The 20,550-nt window shown below is 26.9% G+C and overlaps 1 protein-coding gene and 1 long non-coding RNA gene across 2 annotated transcripts; one reads left to right on the forward strand and one right to left on the reverse strand.

The window, feature by feature from the left end:
• Nucleotides 1-6,432: 6,432 nt before the first annotated feature.
• Nucleotides 6,433-8,136, reverse strand: LOC109817771 (senescence-specific cysteine protease SAG39-like). Its single transcript, XM_020383117.3, has 2 exons — nucleotides 7,640-8,136; nucleotides 6,433-7,148 (listed from the first exon to the last, which is right to left on the reverse strand). The coding sequence occupies exons 1-2, from the start codon at nucleotides 8,052-8,054 to the stop codon at nucleotides 6,568-6,570; spliced, it is 996 nt and encodes a 331-aa protein (XP_020238706.1). The 5' UTR covers nucleotides 8,055-8,136; the 3' UTR covers nucleotides 6,433-6,567.
• Nucleotides 8,137-16,800: 8,664 nt separating this feature from the next.
• On the forward strand, nucleotides 16,801-19,331 carry LOC145954439 (uncharacterized). The gene is made up of 3 exons (XR_014431641.1): nucleotides 16,801-17,168; nucleotides 17,585-17,618; nucleotides 18,554-19,331. It is a non-coding gene; the product is annotated as an uncharacterized LOC145954439 (long non-coding RNA).
• Nucleotides 19,332-20,550: the final 1,219 nt, after the last annotated feature.

Genomic DNA, 20,550 nt, shown 5'->3' on the forward strand with positions numbered 1-20,550 from the left:
AAGGGTTTTATAAAATATTTTTTTAAAGGTTTGTAATAATTTAATTATTTATGAAAATTTTATGCAAAATTCTGTTTCTTTATGCTGGAACGGGCTGTTCCAAAGGTGGAACGGGCCGTTCCAAACGAAGAAAATAAGTTATTTTTGAAGCAGTAGAACAGGCCGTTCCAAAAGTGGAACGGGCCATTCCAAAGTAGAAAAAATGCCTATGTTGATTTCTCCATAACGGACCGTTCCCAAAGGGAAATGAGTCGTTCCGAAAGTTTAAAAATGCCTAAAAAAATTTGTTAGAACGTGTCGTTTCAATTATAGTCAATATGTGTTAGATGGAACTCCAGAACGGGCCGTTATAATTTTAGAACGGGTCGTTCTGCTTTTTGGAAACGGGCCGTTCCAATTGAAAAATTTACGTATATTTGAAGGCTTCGGAACGGGCCATTCTGAAATTAGTACGGGTCGTTCCGGGTGTGCCAGGATGCCTATAAATAAGGGTAGGGGGTGAAAATTTTATAACAGAATAAGAAAGTGAAATCTTAGAGAGAGAGAGAGACAGAGAGAGAGAGAGAGAGAAAGAAAGAAAGAAAGAGAGGGAAAGAAAGAGGGAATCCAGAGGAGGAGGCCCTGTCCAAGTTTCAACTCCGCTTATCCAGGTAAGGGGGGGAGTGAGAAACCTCGCTCGGGGATGTGGGGATAATTGTTGGATAGTTTGATTGTCGGATTGGCCCCCAATCCCTTGCCTGTTGTTCTGTTTTTCTGTTTGGTTTACTTTGTTCCCTGTTACTTTGTTCCTTGTTACTTTGTTCCTTGTTACTTTGTTCCTTGTTACTTTGTTCCTTATTACTTTGTTCCTTGAAATTAAGTAATAAATGAATATGGAATTAATGCTAAAAAAATAAATAAGTTTTAATATGAAAAAGAATGTTCTCTGTGAATTCTTGTGCGGACCTTATGAGGAGTATTTATGACATGACCATGTGAAATATGGACAAATGACATGAGACCTAAGAATGGACTATTGAGACAAGCTGTGATTATAAAATATGAAAAGTAATGACATGATATACTAAATGAAATTCTGTAATAAGTTAAATGTTGAGTCAATGAAATTATGAATGTGTGACATGCATCATATACATATATGACTCCAGGTGTGCCACTGAGGCCGCATACCGGTGATGTAACATGCTAACAAGGTGTACCATAGGGTCACCGACAATTGTGATATGCTAACAAGGTGTACCTTAGGGTCACCAACAGTTGTGATATGCTAACAAGGTGTACCTTAGGGTCACCGACAGTTGTAACCAGGTGTGCCTTAGGGTCACCAGTGATGATATGTGAAACTTTCTTGTGGCGCCATGACATCATAGCATGATAAATGAGTACATATGTGATATTGATTATTTATGTGTATTGTTTACATGTGATTTATATTTGTTGCGTGTGTGCTATCTAACCTTTATTTCTTCACCTAAAACTGAGTGAGATGTTTCTCACTCCCTTGTTGTTTTTGTATATGTTTAAATTATGTTGCAGGTGAACAACATCATGAGGATGTTGGTGATGAGGCTTAAGGCTTCAGTTGGGCATGCTCTGATAGGATGTGACATCGGGCATAGCTAGGCTTATTTTGGATGTTATTGTGTTAAAAAGCTTTAATTTTCTCTTCTTTTGTAATTTTGAACGTTCTTGAGAAAAGACCAAAATGTACATCTTTGTCATATTATTTTTATTACATGATTTGAAAGTTATAAATTAATTCCTAACTAGGAGGCACTGCCACCTTTACTAGAATTAATCTATATTTTACTTTATATGATTTCTTGAATTTTAATACTTACATGTTGACTTTTTATGATTGTTGAGTTACGAATGTGAATCTTCTACCTTTTGAGACAATTGTTTTATCCATGAAAAATATTATTAAACTATGAAAGATTTTATTTACTCAAATGGAAAAAAAAAATTTGTTTACATTTATTGTGTATTAATGTTGGGGTAGAGGGTGTCACACCCCTAATTGTTTCTCATAGGGTTTCCCACAGGAACCTATAGAGCACTCTAATTTATATCAAAACTTATCTAATTTGAAAATTAAACATATATTCATGCATCACATCCAACTAGAAACCAACAGAAAACTCAAATATTAAAACAGAAAACTTTTATAATCTGCCTGTTCCTAGAGCATGCATCAAGCAAGGGATTGTGACCAATCCTACTACCCAACAATTATTCCCACAATCCCGAGTGAGGTTTCTCACTCTCCCCTTTACCTTGATGATCAAAAGATGAGGCACAAGCGAAATTCGGTTCGTCTCTTTCGCTTAGTTCTCCTTGATCTTCGAAGACCGTAAAAAGAAAATGAATAAGGAGAAGTCAGGAGAACGAAGCGTAAAGTAACTTCTGATAACTCTCTTGTTAAAATAATAATAATAAAAAGACTAACACGCCCTTCCTTTGTTTTCATAAAATAATTAATATAATTAAACATACCTCTTCCTTTAATCAAATAACATAAGCATAGTTATTAATATAACATATTTCATAAAAGTTACCTATATATCACTAATCAAAATAATAATTATAAATCACATCTCATAAATAAAATAGTGCTCATATAATTATTTAAATAATATCAAAACTCTAAATAATTACATTAAATATCAAAATAATAATTACAAATCATGCTTTATAATAAAATAGTGTTCATATACTTAAATATAGGGATGGCAACGGGGCGGGTCGGGTAAGGGTTTCATGATACCCCGTCCCCGTCCCCGCGAGTTAAACTCATCCCGTCCCCGTACCCGTACCCGTCGGGTATGTGATTTTCATCCCCATCCCCGTTCCCGTCGGGTATCGGGTATACCCGTACCCGTACCCGTCAATTTTTTTATTTTTTATTTTTTTATAAAAAAATATGATATTTTTAAATTATTTTTTTATTATATTAAATTATAATTAAGTTATTTCTCTATCTCATTTTATAATAAATAATCACACATAAAAATATATTAAAATTCCTTAATATAATTAAATTAAAAGTGGATATTAAATTAAAAATGTAAACGGGGACGGGTACGGGTACGGGTACGGGGCGAGTAAGTACATACCCGTACCCATACCCGATTTAAAGTATCAGGTTTTACCCGTACCCAATCAAACCGGGTATTTCCCGTCAAAGTCGGGACGGGTTTGGGTATTACCCGCGGGTACGGGTATATTTGCCATCCCTACTTAAATAGTACCAAAAATCCCAAAATAAATACATTAACATATTGAAATAATTTCTAAAATATTATTAATATAATTTATGAAAACTGAGGTGTTACAATATTTATTAAATATTATTTATAGACAATAATATTATAAAATATTATATTTATTAATTTTAACAAATTTAATATAAAATAAATAAATGTATAACTTTTTATAATAATCTGCATGCATTCGAAGCATATCATTAATGTAAAATACACATACCTACAAAAATAAATATAATATTTTGTTACTACTTAATTATTTTATAAATTTATAAATAAGAAAATTTTCTTATACATTATTATTTATTGTATTTATTAATGATTTCTAACCATCTAACACTAATTTTATACTAGATCAACCTAGAAACCACTAGCTAGGAAATGGATGTTGGAATGTACAGAACAATAGTGATAACTTTCTTGAGCATGAAAGGATATAATAAATGAAAATTCACTCGTGTGCATATTCTCATAAACTCTAATGAGGTTATATGCATGTCACTTAAAAAGTAAGGTTTCAAAACTGAGGATAAATAGTCTGTTTATTTATGTTTCTTTTCCACTTTTAATTTATACACTCATCCTCTTATTTTTAATATATTTTTCATTTTCATATAGGTTTGTACATAATACACTGTCAATATATTTTTTTTATTTCCTCTATGAATATTTGTAAAAAGAAAATAATTAACAATTTTGTAAATTAAGAGTGAAAAAAAAAATTAATTCTTATATATTAAACACAAACCTTTATTAAACACAAACCTTTATATATTAAACACAAACCTTTTAAATTAAATTATTAATAAATAAAAATAAATTTGTTACAATACAAGTACAAAATATTTATTATAAAGGTAAAATATAATTTATATTTAAAAATATATATATATATATATATATATTCATTTTAAATATAATTTTATATATTAATATATAATATTTATATATATATATAATTTATTATAAATTATTATTATATATAATAAATATGTCTGTGTATTATACAAATAAAAATAATAATAAAATATTAAAACAAAATAAATAAAAATATTGATAAGCTCTTAAAGGTGAATGATTTTATTCATGTAATATTAGAGACGTGACATGATGTATAATTATATATAATCAATAAAATGTGACATGATTAATAAATAATTTTATTTTTAAGAATATAGTTAGAAGATTGATTCTTAATCATATGTATGAAAAGAAATGTCTAATAGGTGAATAAAGAAATTACTCTTTAACTACATGATTAATAAATAATTTTATTTTTTAAGAAAATAGTTAGAAGATTGATTCTTAATTATATGTATGAAAAGAAATGTCTAAGAGATGAATAAAGAAATTACTCTAACTTTTAACTGGTTTAACTGGCTGATACCCTGATTTAGAAGATAAATGTATACAATTCACTGATTGAGAGACTAATAATTATTCAAAGCTTACAACTTCATACATATACCGAATATAGACAAAAACCTAGTTATAACTATGGAAAACGACATCTCCGTATAATATATTCGACACAAAGAAAAGACGAGATTCTTGAAAGAAAAACATTATGTGCAAATATATGATTAATTGTACATATAAATTTGATTCATTTTATTTGAGATGTGTCTAAAACTAAATAAACACGATTATTGTATATAGTTATTGAATATTGATATATATAATTCTACATGTGTAAATAAAGATATCTTTGTTATACAAATGGTTACACTATTACGAAGTTATTGATTGTTACACCAAACTAATAGCATATAAAAATATTATTAGTTGTCATATGCTAAGGGTAAATAAACATCATTACATCAATGATCAATGGTTAATATTATTACATATTATTAAAATGTTTATTAGTGGTTAATTTTATATTTGATTAATGATTAATCTATAATTTACAACTATAATTTATAATCTATACATATTATAAAAAAAATTTGAAATGATGTATTTATTTTGATCTCTATGTACAGTGAAACATTATACTTAAAAAAAAATCTCATTTTGTAAATGATCACTCACAATCACTTTTAATTTTTTTTTTTTTATCTTTAAGAAAAATTAAGAGACATGAAGTGCCTTTTATCCCTACTAGACTATTATATAACTTTCATATACATATTTACTTTGACCTTTTTACCTCTTAATTATAGATTTTTTAGTTATTAAAGAATAAATTTTGAAAATAAAATAAATGTTACACAATTTTTTAAATAAAAAAAAACACAAAATAACATGTCTTTTTAATGTACATTTTAGTTTCAATTTTACTCTTAAACTATTTTTTCATAAATTATAAATCATCTACATCTTTCAAATAATCATCATATGGAACATACACATTTTAGTTTTAATTTTACTCTTAAATATAACATGCCTTCCTTACTTGTATCGTCGGATTGAAGAAGCCTGGGTGCAGAACCGGATTTATCTTTGCTAAACGCAAACTGTGGCAGGTAAACACTCAATGGAGTCCCCCAAAACCATCTTTGGTTAAGTTGAATGTGGATGGATGTTTTGTTCCCTAGCTTAATGCTATGGGGTCTGGTGGTAATTTGCAGAATTCAGTAGGAGAGTGGAAACTTGGGTTTGTAGTTGGCCTCCAGGGCGGCAACTCTCTCTGGGCCGAGCTTCTAGCTGCTGTTGAAGGCCTTGAACTTTGTTGGAAGGAGTGGTGTAAGAGGGCTATCTGCGAATTCAATTACTTGGATGTTATCAAAACAGCTCAGAGTGTAGAGAGGGAGGCTCACCTTAGACATAAATACGATGATATATTATTAGGAGGTTGGCTGATCAATGTTTTTGGACTTGGGAGGTAGAGTTTGTTTGTATCCTCGTGAGATCAACCGTGTGGTCCATTCTCTAACAAAGTGAGATGTCCAACATTTGGACTTGAATGTTTCATGGAGGAGTCCTCCAAATTCTATTTTGTTCGTTTTAGGGGTTAACTTAATGTCATCCTAGTTCTAGTGTATTTTTGTCCATCATCTTTCGTAATGATACCAAAAAAAGTAACCACCATACTCTATTATTTTTTCTTTGTTTTAATTTTTTTAGAATAATTTTTTTTAATAACGCAGTCACAGAGAACCTTTTTACGCCGTTGTATATAATGTCACATTAGGAAGTTACGAAAATATATATCCAATAATAATTAACAAATAAAAAAAATAACCATATTTATTTTCGGATTATGATAATCCCTGCTGATGCTTAAATTCAGCAGAATACTACTATTACAGCACAGAAACACAAGAACAAATCGGAATTCTATAATTTTGCTTTGAAACTACATAGTTGGATAAGAAGGAGCTTTGGCGAGGCCACAAACACCTCCAGGTTGACCACTTTCCCTTAGCAACCTCATGTAACCATTTTCTCCCCATCCCTGGCTCCATGAATTCTTGACCAACCAGTACTTAGTGCCATCTTGGCTTGTCCCATAACCAATTACAGTAACCGCATGGTTGAGATCAGTTCCACATGGTCCTTCAAATATACCTGATCTGTATTGCCTAAAGTTATCATTGATAGCAACATAAACTGATACTGGTTGCGTGGCCACGGCTTGTAGCAGATGCTTTTCACTATTTGGAGTTACATCTATAAAACCACTTATTTTAACAGCAGGCCGTTTCATCTTACTCCTGCATGTTTCGACAGATCCTTCATATGGATAATCAATTTCGCTAGCGATACCCTGGTTTGTTATGATGTACTTGAAGGCAACATCCATGTTACCTTCATGACATCCATCGTTCTCTCTATTACAGTCTACTAGTTGTTGCTCTGACAACGAGATCAACTTATTTGTTTTGATTCGGACAAGGCCTTCTATAGCTGCCACACTTGTAAAAGCCCAACAGCTTGCTGCAACATAGAATTAAAACAGATTACCTTTTGCTTCATTAAATTTCTTTTCGTTAAACATTCTTTTGGGATAATCAGTTGTTTAGCGTGCATAAAATGCCATCATACTATATATTTAAACTTTCTAGATAAATGTATCAGATTGTAAGAAAAGAACATTTAAAAAATGAGATAAATCTATTTTTGCAGGCATAAAAGTTAAAACCAAACAAAAAAACATGAGAGGTTAAAACTAAAATTGTCAAGAGTTTCTCCTAATTATTACTAGATATTAATGTCGTTTATAGTATTATTACTATTATTAACCTAACACATCCATACATACAATGAAAATCAAACATAAATTTTTTATAAGATATATTATCTTCATAACGTGTGACCACCTATGTTTAAATGTTGCACCAATTCATGAGGTTTGCAAAAACGTATAAACAATATTATTTGTAAGTATAATGATTATTATCATAAAACAAAAAAAGGTCTTTACTCACAACATACGCCTTGGTCCTTAACAGCGGTGACGGCTCCTTTGTCTCTCCAGTCAAAGTTTGATGGAATACCAGTCAGGTTCAATGGTATTGTATCTGAGGATGAATCTGACACTAGTGGGCTAGAAACCTTGATAGTATGTGAAGCGATAAACTCTTGATCGGTTAAATCAGAAAATTGATTCAGACCCATCTTGTAACTCGTATTCTCAGCATTGTTGAACTTCTCTATGTATTCTAAGTTCTCCATAAATATTTTGAAGCGTTTCTGCTTTTCTGCTTCATCGGTATAGGAGCGTTGATGTTTGGACATCCATTGCTCGTGTGTTTTAGCAACAGAAGACTCAGACAACGTTCGGGACATGACTTGATATGTACATGTCCAGAAGATGACACAAACAACAATAAAATGCTTCATTTCAACTGAAATACACTTCTTCTTTCTTCTTCTTTTTTTTTTTTTCACACAAGAGAATATATTGTATGAAAGTGATTGAAAAATGTAGCGTGCATTGGGATATTTATAGCATTCAAAACCTATTGCTTGCTATATTTTAGGTTGACTGGAAACACAATTGTCTTCTGTATGCACGTCTATATCCAATGAATAAATGTATATATATTTTAAGTTAAATTATATTTTTTGTCTTTTATTTTTATTTTTTATTTCATAAATTTAGGTCGATAAAATATTTTCAAAAAATAATGATTCCTTATAAATTTTGTGACATAATTTTTAATTATTTTTTAATCAATTTAAGATTTACATTTATTTCACGAGATACACACTTATATGAAAAGTATCAAATATAATTGAACTTTAAACAAAAGGATTTTGCAAGCATGGTGAAAATCTCATAAACATAATAAGTCCAAAAAATAATTATTTTTTTAATTTCATATTATGTGTAAATATTTAGTAATTTTCACAATACTTATAGTTCTTTTGGATTAAACAACAATTGAATTTTATAATTTTACATAGGTAAATTTATTATTATAATTTTTACATCTTGAATTAATCAAAAATTAATTTATAATTATGTTACAAAATTGAAAATGATAACTTTTATAAAAGGATCACATTGATCCAAATATAATATATAAAGAATCAAAATAAATATTTTAACAGATAAATAATTAAAATTAATATATAAAATTAAAAATGTACCAAAATCATAATTTAACTTTCTTTTAATCAGTAGTCAACATATAATTTTATCTTAATGACTTATATAACAATATATGGTCAATATAAATTATTAAAGTAAAATTTTAATTTTGATTAAATAATGATACAAAAAAATATGTATCAAAGTCTTATTGTTTTATTTATACTATCAAGATAAATTAAAATATTTTAAATAAAAATTAATATTATATAATTACATTCTTATTTAGTGACATATATTTAAATTATTTCAAATTTTAAAGGTGATAACTGATCATTTCGTGTTTATTTTTATTTATTATTATTATTGTTGTTATTTAAGTGAAATTTAATCTAATTATGTATGTATAAAACTATTTTTTTTTATCAAATGTACGTCTCCTAAAGGGACATATATCAAATTTATTTTAAGTATATGGCATGCATGTTATATCTTTAAGGCATACTTCTTTGATACATGTATGTGATGCCTTGTGTATGCAGCCGCGTTAAATCTTAAGGCTATTTATCCCATCCTTTGAGATGTCTCCCTCGTAACGAGAAGATTAGTCACCGCTATCGACGGTGGATACTTGAACCAAAAAAAAAAAAACATGATATATCTGTAAGGCATATTTTTCTTATGGATAAATTACTGGTCTTACATTTTATTTTTAAAATTTGATTTTGTCTTATTATTTTTAAATAGTTCAATTTGATATTCTAATTTTTAAAAAAAGTTTTATATTTTTATTTCAATTTTATTAACGTTATTAATGTCAATTTAGACAAAAAAGATAAAATTGAACATTTTTTAAAAATTAGTCTTTAAAAAAGATAATGAAACTGAATTAAATATAATAAATAAATAAAAATATAATTTAACCTTCTTTTATACATATATTTTATTATTTTAAAAATTTGGATGAATTTAAGCTCACTTTTTGCCATGAAAGAGAAGAGTACTTGATATATTTCAATAAAGTATTTTTAAAAATTTAATACAATTTAGCACTAATTCTCTTAAATAATTTTTTTTACACCAATAAGGTATTTTTTTTATTATTTAAATAAGGTATTCTTAAAGAAGGTATTTTTTAAATAAGGTATTGAATTTTACTTTTAAAAATGACAATAAAGTTCTAAACGAAAAACTTATATAATGATAATAAAGTTCTAATCTACAATTTAATATAATTTAATATTTGATATATGTGATAGTTACTATTTATTTTATTTAATGTTTTTTTTTACTAATTCTCTTAAATAAGGTTTTTTTTTTACAACAATAAGGTACTCTTTTATTGGCTAAATAAGGTATTTTCAGTAAGGTATTCTTAAAGAAGGTATTTTTAAATAAGGTATTGAATTTTACTTTTAAAAATGATAATAAAGTTCTAAACGGAAAATTTTTATAATGATAATAAATTTATAATCTATATTTTAATATAATTTAATATTTGATATATGTTATAGCTACTATTTATTTTATTTAATGTTCTTTTAACGTTATCTATTATAATAATATAACTGATATTTAATCTAACAGTGATTTTGTTTTCTTCATGTTTCGTATTTAGTTAGACTCAATTATATTATACTAAATTTGTTTCCTATGATATACTTGAGTTATTTTAGTAACACATGTAATATGATATCTAAACTTTTTTTCATCACAATACTTGTTATATAATTTGAATTAATTTTTATAAGTTATATAACATAAATATTTTAGGTGAATTTTTAATGCAAATGAATAATTTTGTAATTAATAATAACGTTGAAGCAAGAAAATAATTAGTAATTAGTAATAATATTAAAGGGAAATATAATAATAATTAATAATCATTTACATTATAATCAATAAATAAAAATAAAAATAATTATTAAAGTATTTTTATCTAAATTTTTTCTTTAATTTTCAAATATATTTTTTGATGTATTTTTTTTTAATTATTTTTATTAGCAGTTTATTTTATGATATTACAAAATCTAATAATTATCAGTAATTATTAAAATATTTTTATGAAAATTATTTCTTTTATTTTGATATATTTATTTTTAATTATTTTATAATATTGCAGAAGTCTAATAATGATTAGTAATAATTATTAAAATATATTTATCCAAATTTTACCTTTTATTTTAATATATTTGTTTTGATATATTTATTTATTTATTTATTATTTTTAGTTACAATTTATCTTATAATATTGTTAAAATCTAATAATGATTAGGAATTATTAAAATATTTTAATCCAAATTTTATCTTGTATTTTAATATATTTGTTTGTTTTTCATTATTTTCAGTAAAAAAAAATTGATATATTTTTTTTTTAATTTTTTTTAGTTACAATTTATTTTATAATATCATTTTTACATAAAAAAAATATTTAGATCAAATTATTGAAGAAAATAAATATTTACAACACATTTATTGAAAATAAAAAGATTATTAGAGAAAATTATTAGAAGGAAACTTATTGGAGGGAAGGAGTTATTTCATATATATATATATATATATATATATATATATATATATATAATAATAATAATAATAATAATAATTAGAATATACTCTAGATATATCTCAGTTAACCACAAGCGTGTGGTTCAGTGGTAGGGGTTGATCCACGCTTAAGCAAGGTCAGGGGTTCGAATCCTGTCTTGTGTATGCAGCCGCGTTAAATCTTGGGGCCAGCTATCTATGTATATTCTCATTTGTAGCAAAATTATATTTATATTCCTCTATTTTTGGCTTCTTTTGATTTTACGATAGTTATCTTTATTGTTTTTTTATCCGTTTAAATAAAAGTAAGTAGAGTTATTCTTTTTTTAGTGTTAACTTCATACTAAAATATTTTATTTATGATTAAAATTATAATATGAAAAGATTCATGCCTTTATGAAAAAATTTTAATATGCAAATTATAATTATAATTATATATTTAAAAATTTTATATGCAAATTATTATGGATTTATATAAAAAAAAATATTATATTTATTTCACAAATTAGCGTATTTTTCATATTTGATATTTTTTTTAGAATTTAATAAGCATAATATGTGAACAAACTTTGCAAAAGATTTTATATATGAAGAAGAACTCGAAAAATTAGAATCAATGATTGATGGAAGATAATTAATTAAAAATTATTTAAATGTATATTTATTTAGACCACAATATAATTGTTATTTTTATAAGTATATATCATTTAGTTTAACTTTAATCTATTGAATTAATTTTAGGAAAACTTCAATTAATTTGGTATAGAAAATGAAAATATGATTGATTTTACGAAAACCCCGATTAATTTGTCGGTAATATATAAATATAATGGACTTACAATTTTTTAATTAATGGGTATAACTCTCCATATTAAAGTTAAAGAAAAAGTGATACCTTTTAATTACAGTTGAAATTTAAAGTAAGAATTAAACTCCTATTTTTAACTAAAGAATAAAATTTTCAAATTATTTATCTTAGCAACTTTAAATCTATTGGACTTACATATATAATATTAACAAATAATATCTATTAAATATTGATATGACTTGATACTATGCATGTCTATATTAAGTAAATAAAGGTCAATATATAATTTTATCTTAATAACTTTTATAATAAAAGTTTATATAAATTATTAAATTAAATTTCAAATTCCCGTTAAATTTTGGTTCGAATCCTGCCTTGTATATGTAGCCGCGTTAAATCTTGGGGTCAGCTATCCCACTCTTTGAGGTGCCTCCAACGTAGCAAGGAGATTAGTCACTACTATCGGCAGTGGATACTCCAGGAACGAACAAAAAAAACATATATGTATTTAAGTATTATTCTTTTATGTATAGCATCAATATAAATTGAAATATTTTAATTAAAAATTAATATTCTTATTTATTCATATATATATATATAATTATTTCAAATTTTAATGGTAAAATTTGTGTTTCTTTTAATTATTACTGCTATTATTTAAGTCAAATTTAATTTTGAATGCATACAACTTTATATTTTTTTTTATCAAATGTCTCCGATATATATATATATATATATATATATATATATATTATAATTTATTATAAGTATGCAAGGGTGATGATTTATTGTTTTCCGTGTGTTAATTTTGAATAAAAGATCTATTTATTTCAAGAATAAATCTTGGTGGATTTTATTATATTGATCAATAACTTATGTTTTATATCAAATATTAACAATCTAATTGATAAATTAAAAGTTTTTAATGAATAGATCAAATTTACAAATTAGTGAAATGAAAATTAATTTTCAAAATTTTTAAAAATTGTAAACTTGATTTATACATTAAGACTTCTAATTTAACAGTTGGATCATTAAAATTTGATGTAGAATATAAATTATTTAGTAGAATAAATATACCGAAACTTACTTTTAGGGAGCGTTTGGTAAAAAAAGTTTTTTCATATTTGGGAATCATGATTTATGAGAATTACAAATCTCAAAACTTATGATTCTCAAAAATTATGATTCTTAAATGTAACTAAAATTTGTTTGATTATTTATTAAATATTAATATAAGTTTCCTAAAATAAATATTATCATATTTAGTTATAATTTTATTTTTTGGTTATATAAATATTTTTTTCCTAAAATAAAGATTATCATATTTGTTCATAATCTAACATATTTAACTTAAAACAACAAATTAAAAATTTACATATAATTAAACTGTACACAAATTTACACTAAATCAATGTGAAAAATATAGTTTTCATAGTTTATCAAAATAAGAAAAAAAAATATTAAGTTAAAAATTAACAATTAAAATATAAGTAAACTAGAAAACAATAAAAAAAACATATATAGCATTATTTTGCTTAAATAATTTATTAAATTTAGAAGTTAAAAATCATAATAAAAAAATTAGTAGTGCAGTTTTTATAATTTATAAATTTTAAATAATTGTAAAATATCATATCTTATGAATATTATATAAGTATTAGTTTTTTTATTATTAGATTAACGAGAAAAGTAATTAAAAAAAATAGTAATTCCTACCTCAACATTGAGCTTAGTTAAAATGAGGAAGATTTATTTTATAATAGCTTTTTATCGGTGCCAAAAGAGGGAATAGTTTATGTTTTTATATTTTTTTTAAATTCTTTGAAACTCTTGTTAATTTTAAGTTTTTGAACAGTTCCTGATTTATTTGGTTGTAACTACTATGCACAATCCATACTTCTTTTATGTGTTTGAACATAATAACTCTGATTATGCATGTTCACAAGAGGAGTTACTTTCACTAAAATCTCTCATTTTGGTCTGATAAATTATATTTCTTGTTCTACTAATCATGAATGCTTTGATAAATATCAAATAGGCTATGATTTGTATGATATGTTATGCTTTGTATGATATGCTTTGATATAAATACTACATTTGCTCTGATACATGCCCTATGATCTGCTTTGAAATATATGGTTATACATATTCCTTGAGTATGACTTGATTTCTTGATGTTTTGGTCTAATATGTGCCTCATACAATTTCGTTTATCTCCAAAAAGCTTCGTTAAAAATTCTTCACAAACAAATTTTTCTTTATATGAGAATTTACCCTGATTTCATCTAGTGTTGTATGAAATCTTCTTCAAGAAAAGCAAGCTTTTTCACTCATAAAAAATTTTCAGCAAAATTGAACTACTTCGTTTTATTACTCAAAAAAGTTGTCTTTCAAACTTTTCTATTAAAACCTTATTTCAAAAACAAATATTTGTTACCATAAAAAAGGAGGAAAATGTTAGGTCAAAATATAATGTTAGACTCCCTTAGTCTTAATTTTGGCTGATGACAAACATAAAAGATTTTGATCTATAGTATAAAGTTTTTGAAATGATTAATGACAAATATTTCTCTAAATTCACATAGTAAGAAGAATCTTGTATATAAGACGATGATCTCACTAAGATGAACCTGTAAATAGACAAGACGAATCATTAATCATGACAAGTGATATGCATTAAATTTTCATTATTCATGATCTCTAAATGAAAAACTGATTATGTCTAAACAATCCCTCAACAAATTGCACATAAAAATGCTTCATTGATACCAACATTATACAAAAAGGAAAGAAAGACATGTTTTTCATTATAAAAGAACAAACAAATCCCTACAAACACAAAAAGTTGCAGTCAAAGTTGTTTCATCACTATAATGACCCAACAAACACGTGATTTACCTATTTGGTGCCAAAAGGTGATAAAGAGTTTCCTTGATGAGGTAAGAAGTGACAATTTGGTGAAAACATTTAATGCAAACATTTATTATGCTAATGAACATTTCTCTACTCAAGAAGCAAATCATGAAGAAAGATGAAGCAAGTCATGAGAGAGAAACTCAAGGATTTGCAATAATCATCTTCATTGGAGTCATATGAAAGGAAGTTTTTTAAGGCTTAGAAAGAGAGAGATTGACAACTACAAAAACTACATATTTTTTTTCAATAAAAAAAGTCTTTGTACTTAAATTGTTGTACCATGTCTTGATAAGAAGATGAAATAATGTTGTAAATCTTAGTAACTCTGAGTTAATAGATTTGAGCCTAAAGAGACTTGACTGTAAAAAAATATTTGTTGCTTGAGCCTGAAAAGGCTTGATTATTAGAGAATACTTATTGTTGGAGTCTAAAGAGGTTTGATTATAAAAGAATACTCGATGTTGAAGCCTATAGAGGTTTTGTGTGAAAAGAATACTTAGGTAAATTGCTTGAAGAGAGGATTTGAGGAGTACTTAGAGTTGAGCCAAAAATGACTTGGTAAATAATACTTGTATCTTTGATAAAATAATGTAACTTGATTTGGTTGAATAAAGAACTAAACATAATCTTGGTGGTTGAGGCAAACTAGTATAAATCTTTGGATTAATTCTTTACTTTGTCTACTCTCTTATATCTATCACGATTACTACTTCACTACACTACAAAAAGTGGGAGTTTTTGAGTAACATTATTGAACCCTTCTCTTTTAGTGTTCCTTTTTTTCTCCACAATGTATGTATCTACCTTTGTGTCCTATATATATATGTTGTTTATGGATAAGATGTATTCTCACTCCGTGTGGCTATATATTTGTGTTTTGATTGAATGTCACTTACAAGATTAGATCAGGTACAAAAAGACGTGTATGATGAGGGAGAAATATAAAGAAAGGTTTTGCTTTGATTTTTGTGACATTAGGGCATAATAGGTAGATATTATTGTTGTCATTTTCTTTTTCAATATATTTTCTTGTTAGAGACTTTATTGAAATTAGGTGAATATGCCTTACTTTTATTTAGATAATATTTTATATGTTTTCTTCATTTAATAGATTATGTTGAACCATGTTACAAAGTATTAATGAGAAGAGTTTTATCAAAATTTTCTTTATCTGACATAATTATTATATTTATGATTATTCATTTATTTAGAATAGAAGGGTGTCACAATAGCAATAAAATATTTTATAATAAAATATAAATAAAAGTGATAAAAAAAATAATATGTCTAATGAATTATATAAATTAATATATATTTTAATGAGTTAATTAATAAAGTTAATGTGTTTTCTTATTTGTTGTTCAAGTGATAATAGATAAAAAAAAATATTAATTAGGCTTCCAATTTAAAAAAAAAATGATATTGTGGTCTATTTATATACATAAATTTTTTCCTCTAAGTCGAAAAAGTTGAATTTTCACCCTCCTAAAAAAATTTTCTGTGAAAAAGCGGAGAAAAATGGTTCCCTTTAAACTATATTAATTTCATGAAATTTTTTTAAAATAGCTACCAAATATAAAAAACTTATATTTCTGCTTTAAGATTCTCAAAAATGTAAAAAGATTTCATAGACCAAAAAATTTACAATAAGTGGATTTCTTTCTATAAATATATATATACACGTGTGTGTATAACGATCTATAGGGGTGTGCAAAAAAACCGAACCGAACCGAATTGTTTAAAATTAAACCGAACCGATCTAGAAAATAACCGATCCAAATATAAATTATCCGAACCGAACCGGTTTAAAAAAACCAATTAACCAAACTACTTTATTTAAAACGGTTCGGATCATACCCTTTAAAAAACCATTTTAACCAAACCAGTTTCTTTTCTACCAAGTACCAACTGCTCCAAACTCGTGCTCCAGCCTCCAGCTCCTAGCGACATCTTCTACCGTTTTACGCGGTGCACTGCACTCTTTTGAGTTCTTTGCATAGTTGCATTGCAGGTTCATTATACAAAATCCCTAGAAATCCCTTCTTAATTTGTTGTCTCTTCTTCGCACTCCTTTTTCTCTCTTTCGAGGGTTTCTTCCTAATTTGCAGGTTCATTAATTTGTTGTCTAAAGTTCTCAACTATTCCGGTGAGTTCATCGATTCTCCCCGTTTTTTCTTCGATTGGGGTGTTTGGGTGATGGGTTTTGGTTTTAGTTCAGTTCTTTATTTTTTCTAAAACTGTATAATTTTCTCCTCTTAACTTTATTTCATTGTTGATTCTCCATGAGCTTTATGCTTTCCCCCTTTTTTGTTCCTTTATTATTTTCACATCCTCTGTTTTTTTAAAGAAGGGGTTGGTGTATGTGTGTGTGAGAATCTTAAAGATGAATGTATAATGCTATGTAATTAGCATTTGGAGAGGGATATTGGTATGCAGTTAGCATTTGTATAACATTGCACATAAGAATATGCTACTTCTATCTTTGAATTTTACAAATATATAATTTTTTTGAGGGTTTTAGTGTATTAGCTTCTAATGAAATGTAAATATGATGGATTGCAGGTGTTCCATGTATTGATTGGCTCTTCTAATTTGGGTTAGTTGCATTTTACTTTAGACGATCAACTATATTCTTACTTTTATGGTTAATTTAAGCCTTTCAGCTTTTCATAGTTTGCTACAATATATGAGCCCATTCTGATATTTTATCTATTGCTTGTTATAATTGATAAATGATTGGGTTTATTAGATAGATTTGGTACATGACTATTAATGCCTTGTCTAAGATGGCTATAGCTCTAGTGTTAGTGTTACTCTAATTGTAGTTTTACCAGGAACTTAACATTGCTTGGGCCTTGGTTAGCATTCTTTAGCTTGTTGGTAGACTTATAGTGTGTTTGTATAACACCCAAGAATCAATTCTACCCCCACAAAATCATGGCAATACCATGACAAAGTAGAAGCAACTATTTGTTGTTTTAATTAATTACTTATCACCATGAAGCTAATACAAACACAATATTAATTAATTGGTTTGTTAATTGATGGCTGCTTTTTTAATCTTTATTTAATTTTCCCACAATTGTTTTCTTTGCTTAATGCTGAGTTGGCCTTTGTCAAGTTTTCAAGTGTTGGTTTATGCTTTTCTGTTACAATTTGCATGCATTTAGCTGTTTTCTCTAGAATCTGGATACCTGGTTCCTTCTTTCTTCCATCATTCATTCCACTCGGTAGCTTTTGTCTCTTACCTTAAATTTCATTGATGTCAATGTTCTATTTGAGCTTTCATTTATTAATAATAAAGAAACAGAAGAAGAATTAGAATTAGTCTCACTATACCTTTTGTTTGTGTTTGGGGCGTTAACGAATATATCTTAACTAGGAATGCATTGTGCATTGGCTTCATAATTTATTTTGGTTTGGTCATTTTTGGCATCATGTATTGTATGTTCCTTTGTTACTATTTTAGATAAATGTGTTTGGAATGTTTGAGAACATCTCATTTTTCTCTAATTTTTGTTCTATGTTTAGGTTTCATCATTTAGAGTGACAGAGAATAGCTACCAAGAATAGCAGCGTATTATTTTGTGAAGATGGTACTAGGATTAAGATCAAAGAGTAGAAAAAGTGTCTCAATCCAAGTTCAATACATCATCCATGTTCAGGAGATCAAGCCGTGGCCCCCTTCACAATCACTGAGGTCTGTTCAATCGGTAGTACTGCAATGGGAAAATGGTGATCAAATTTCTGGGTCTCTGGCATCCACAGCTGGCACTGGATGTCTTTATTTTTTCATGTTATAGTTTATTTTTTCAGTTCAAGAAGTTTATCATTTATCTGGCAAAAATTGTTCTCCAGCTGCTCAATCTTGTTGGTTTTGGAAGTCGTCAAATGAAATGAATGCACACATGATTGAAGAATGTATTATGTTGCAGTAATCAAATTGAAGTCTTTTCAAACTGGTTAATAAATCTGGTTCAAAAAATTGATTTAAAAAATCTGGTTCAAAAAACTGGTTAATAAATCTGGTTCAAAAATCTGGTTTAAAAAATCTGGTTCAAAAATCTGTTTTAAAAAACTGGTTAATAAATCTGTTTTAAAAAATCTGATTTAAAAAATCTGGTTCAAAAAATCTGGTTCAAAAAATCTGGTTCAAAAATCCATTTTAAAAAACTGATTTCAAAAAACCGGTTTTAAACCGGTTTTTATCCGATCCATTTTGGAAAATGGATTAATCCATAAATCTGGATCGAAATTGGTTCGAAACTGATCCATTAATTAGGTTTGGTTCAAAATCGGATCAGTAAACCGGATCGGATCGGAATTTACTAAACCAATCCATTTAAAAGCGGATCGGATCGGTTTGGATCGGTTTTTTAAAAAAACTGATCCATGCCCACCCCTAACGATCTAATACTGGCTTAACGCATCACAGCATGGCAGAACATGTGCGGAACACAGGCAACACTCACATAGTCCACAAGTTAATTGTGTAATCTCATAAAAACAAACGCATTATGCCACATATGTGAAGCTTGCCACAACCCTTCAAATCAATGCATTCCTCTGTTCATATTCTTAACTTAAGGCATAGAAAGCCAATCAACATACACAGTCTACGAACTATAGAGCTTCAGTCAACTAATTTTTTTATTTTGAATTCTGTCAATCACATATAGTTTTCTCTTTGTACAATAGAGCATAACTTCAGTAGTATATTTCACTGTTTCTAATATACGCAAGAAAAAAGTTTGTTGCAGAAACCTAGATTAATTAAACTAATTAAAGTCCAATTTTTTTATACTTACTTTGTTCTGAAATATTGAGATCTAAAAGAACTGTAATAGGAAAATTAGATGAAGGATAAACTAGTTCTAATGTACAGAGGAAGGAGAAAAAAAGACTATATCAGTATGTTGAATTGGGGCATGTTAAAGTATTATGGTGTCTGTGCCTTGATAAAATCCCACGAGCAACTTAGAGAGTTGAAATAAACTCTATGCTATAAAATTAGACAGTTACCGCTATATGACAGCACGGAGCATTGTGATAAGTACTACTTTAGCAAACAGTTTTGGATTTGTCACATACAGCATACACCAAAATTTTTAATTGAAATTTTTTATACACAATCATATTATTTAATATTTTAATAAATTTGTTGTTATGATGCTTTTTTAACGTCTATTTATTAGATATATAAATATATATTAAAAACGCTTTTCATTTTATTAGCATTGATTAATTTTTATTCTTTTCTCTAGTTTATTAATGTATTGCTGCTTTTTTTTTCTTCATAAATTTTAAAAAAATTCAAATACAGAATAATATAAATAGATTATTTAAATAGTAGTTGCAGAATTTAAATTATTTACATATGGGTTTGATGTGATAGCTATTAAATTTAAAATTATTTTCTCATAGATGATGCCGGATGTCCACATTTTAGTAGCCTTAATTAATTTTAGTAGTCTTAATTAGATAGGGCATTAAAATCCTCTATCTACAGCGTTTTAGTGGTCTTAGGT

This window comes from Cajanus cajan, chromosome 1 (assembly GCF_000230855.2).
Source record: "Cajanus cajan strain Asha chromosome 1, NIPB_CcT2T_4, whole genome shotgun sequence".
Classification (NCBI taxonomy): Eukaryota; Viridiplantae; Streptophyta; class Magnoliopsida; order Fabales; family Fabaceae; genus Cajanus; species Cajanus cajan.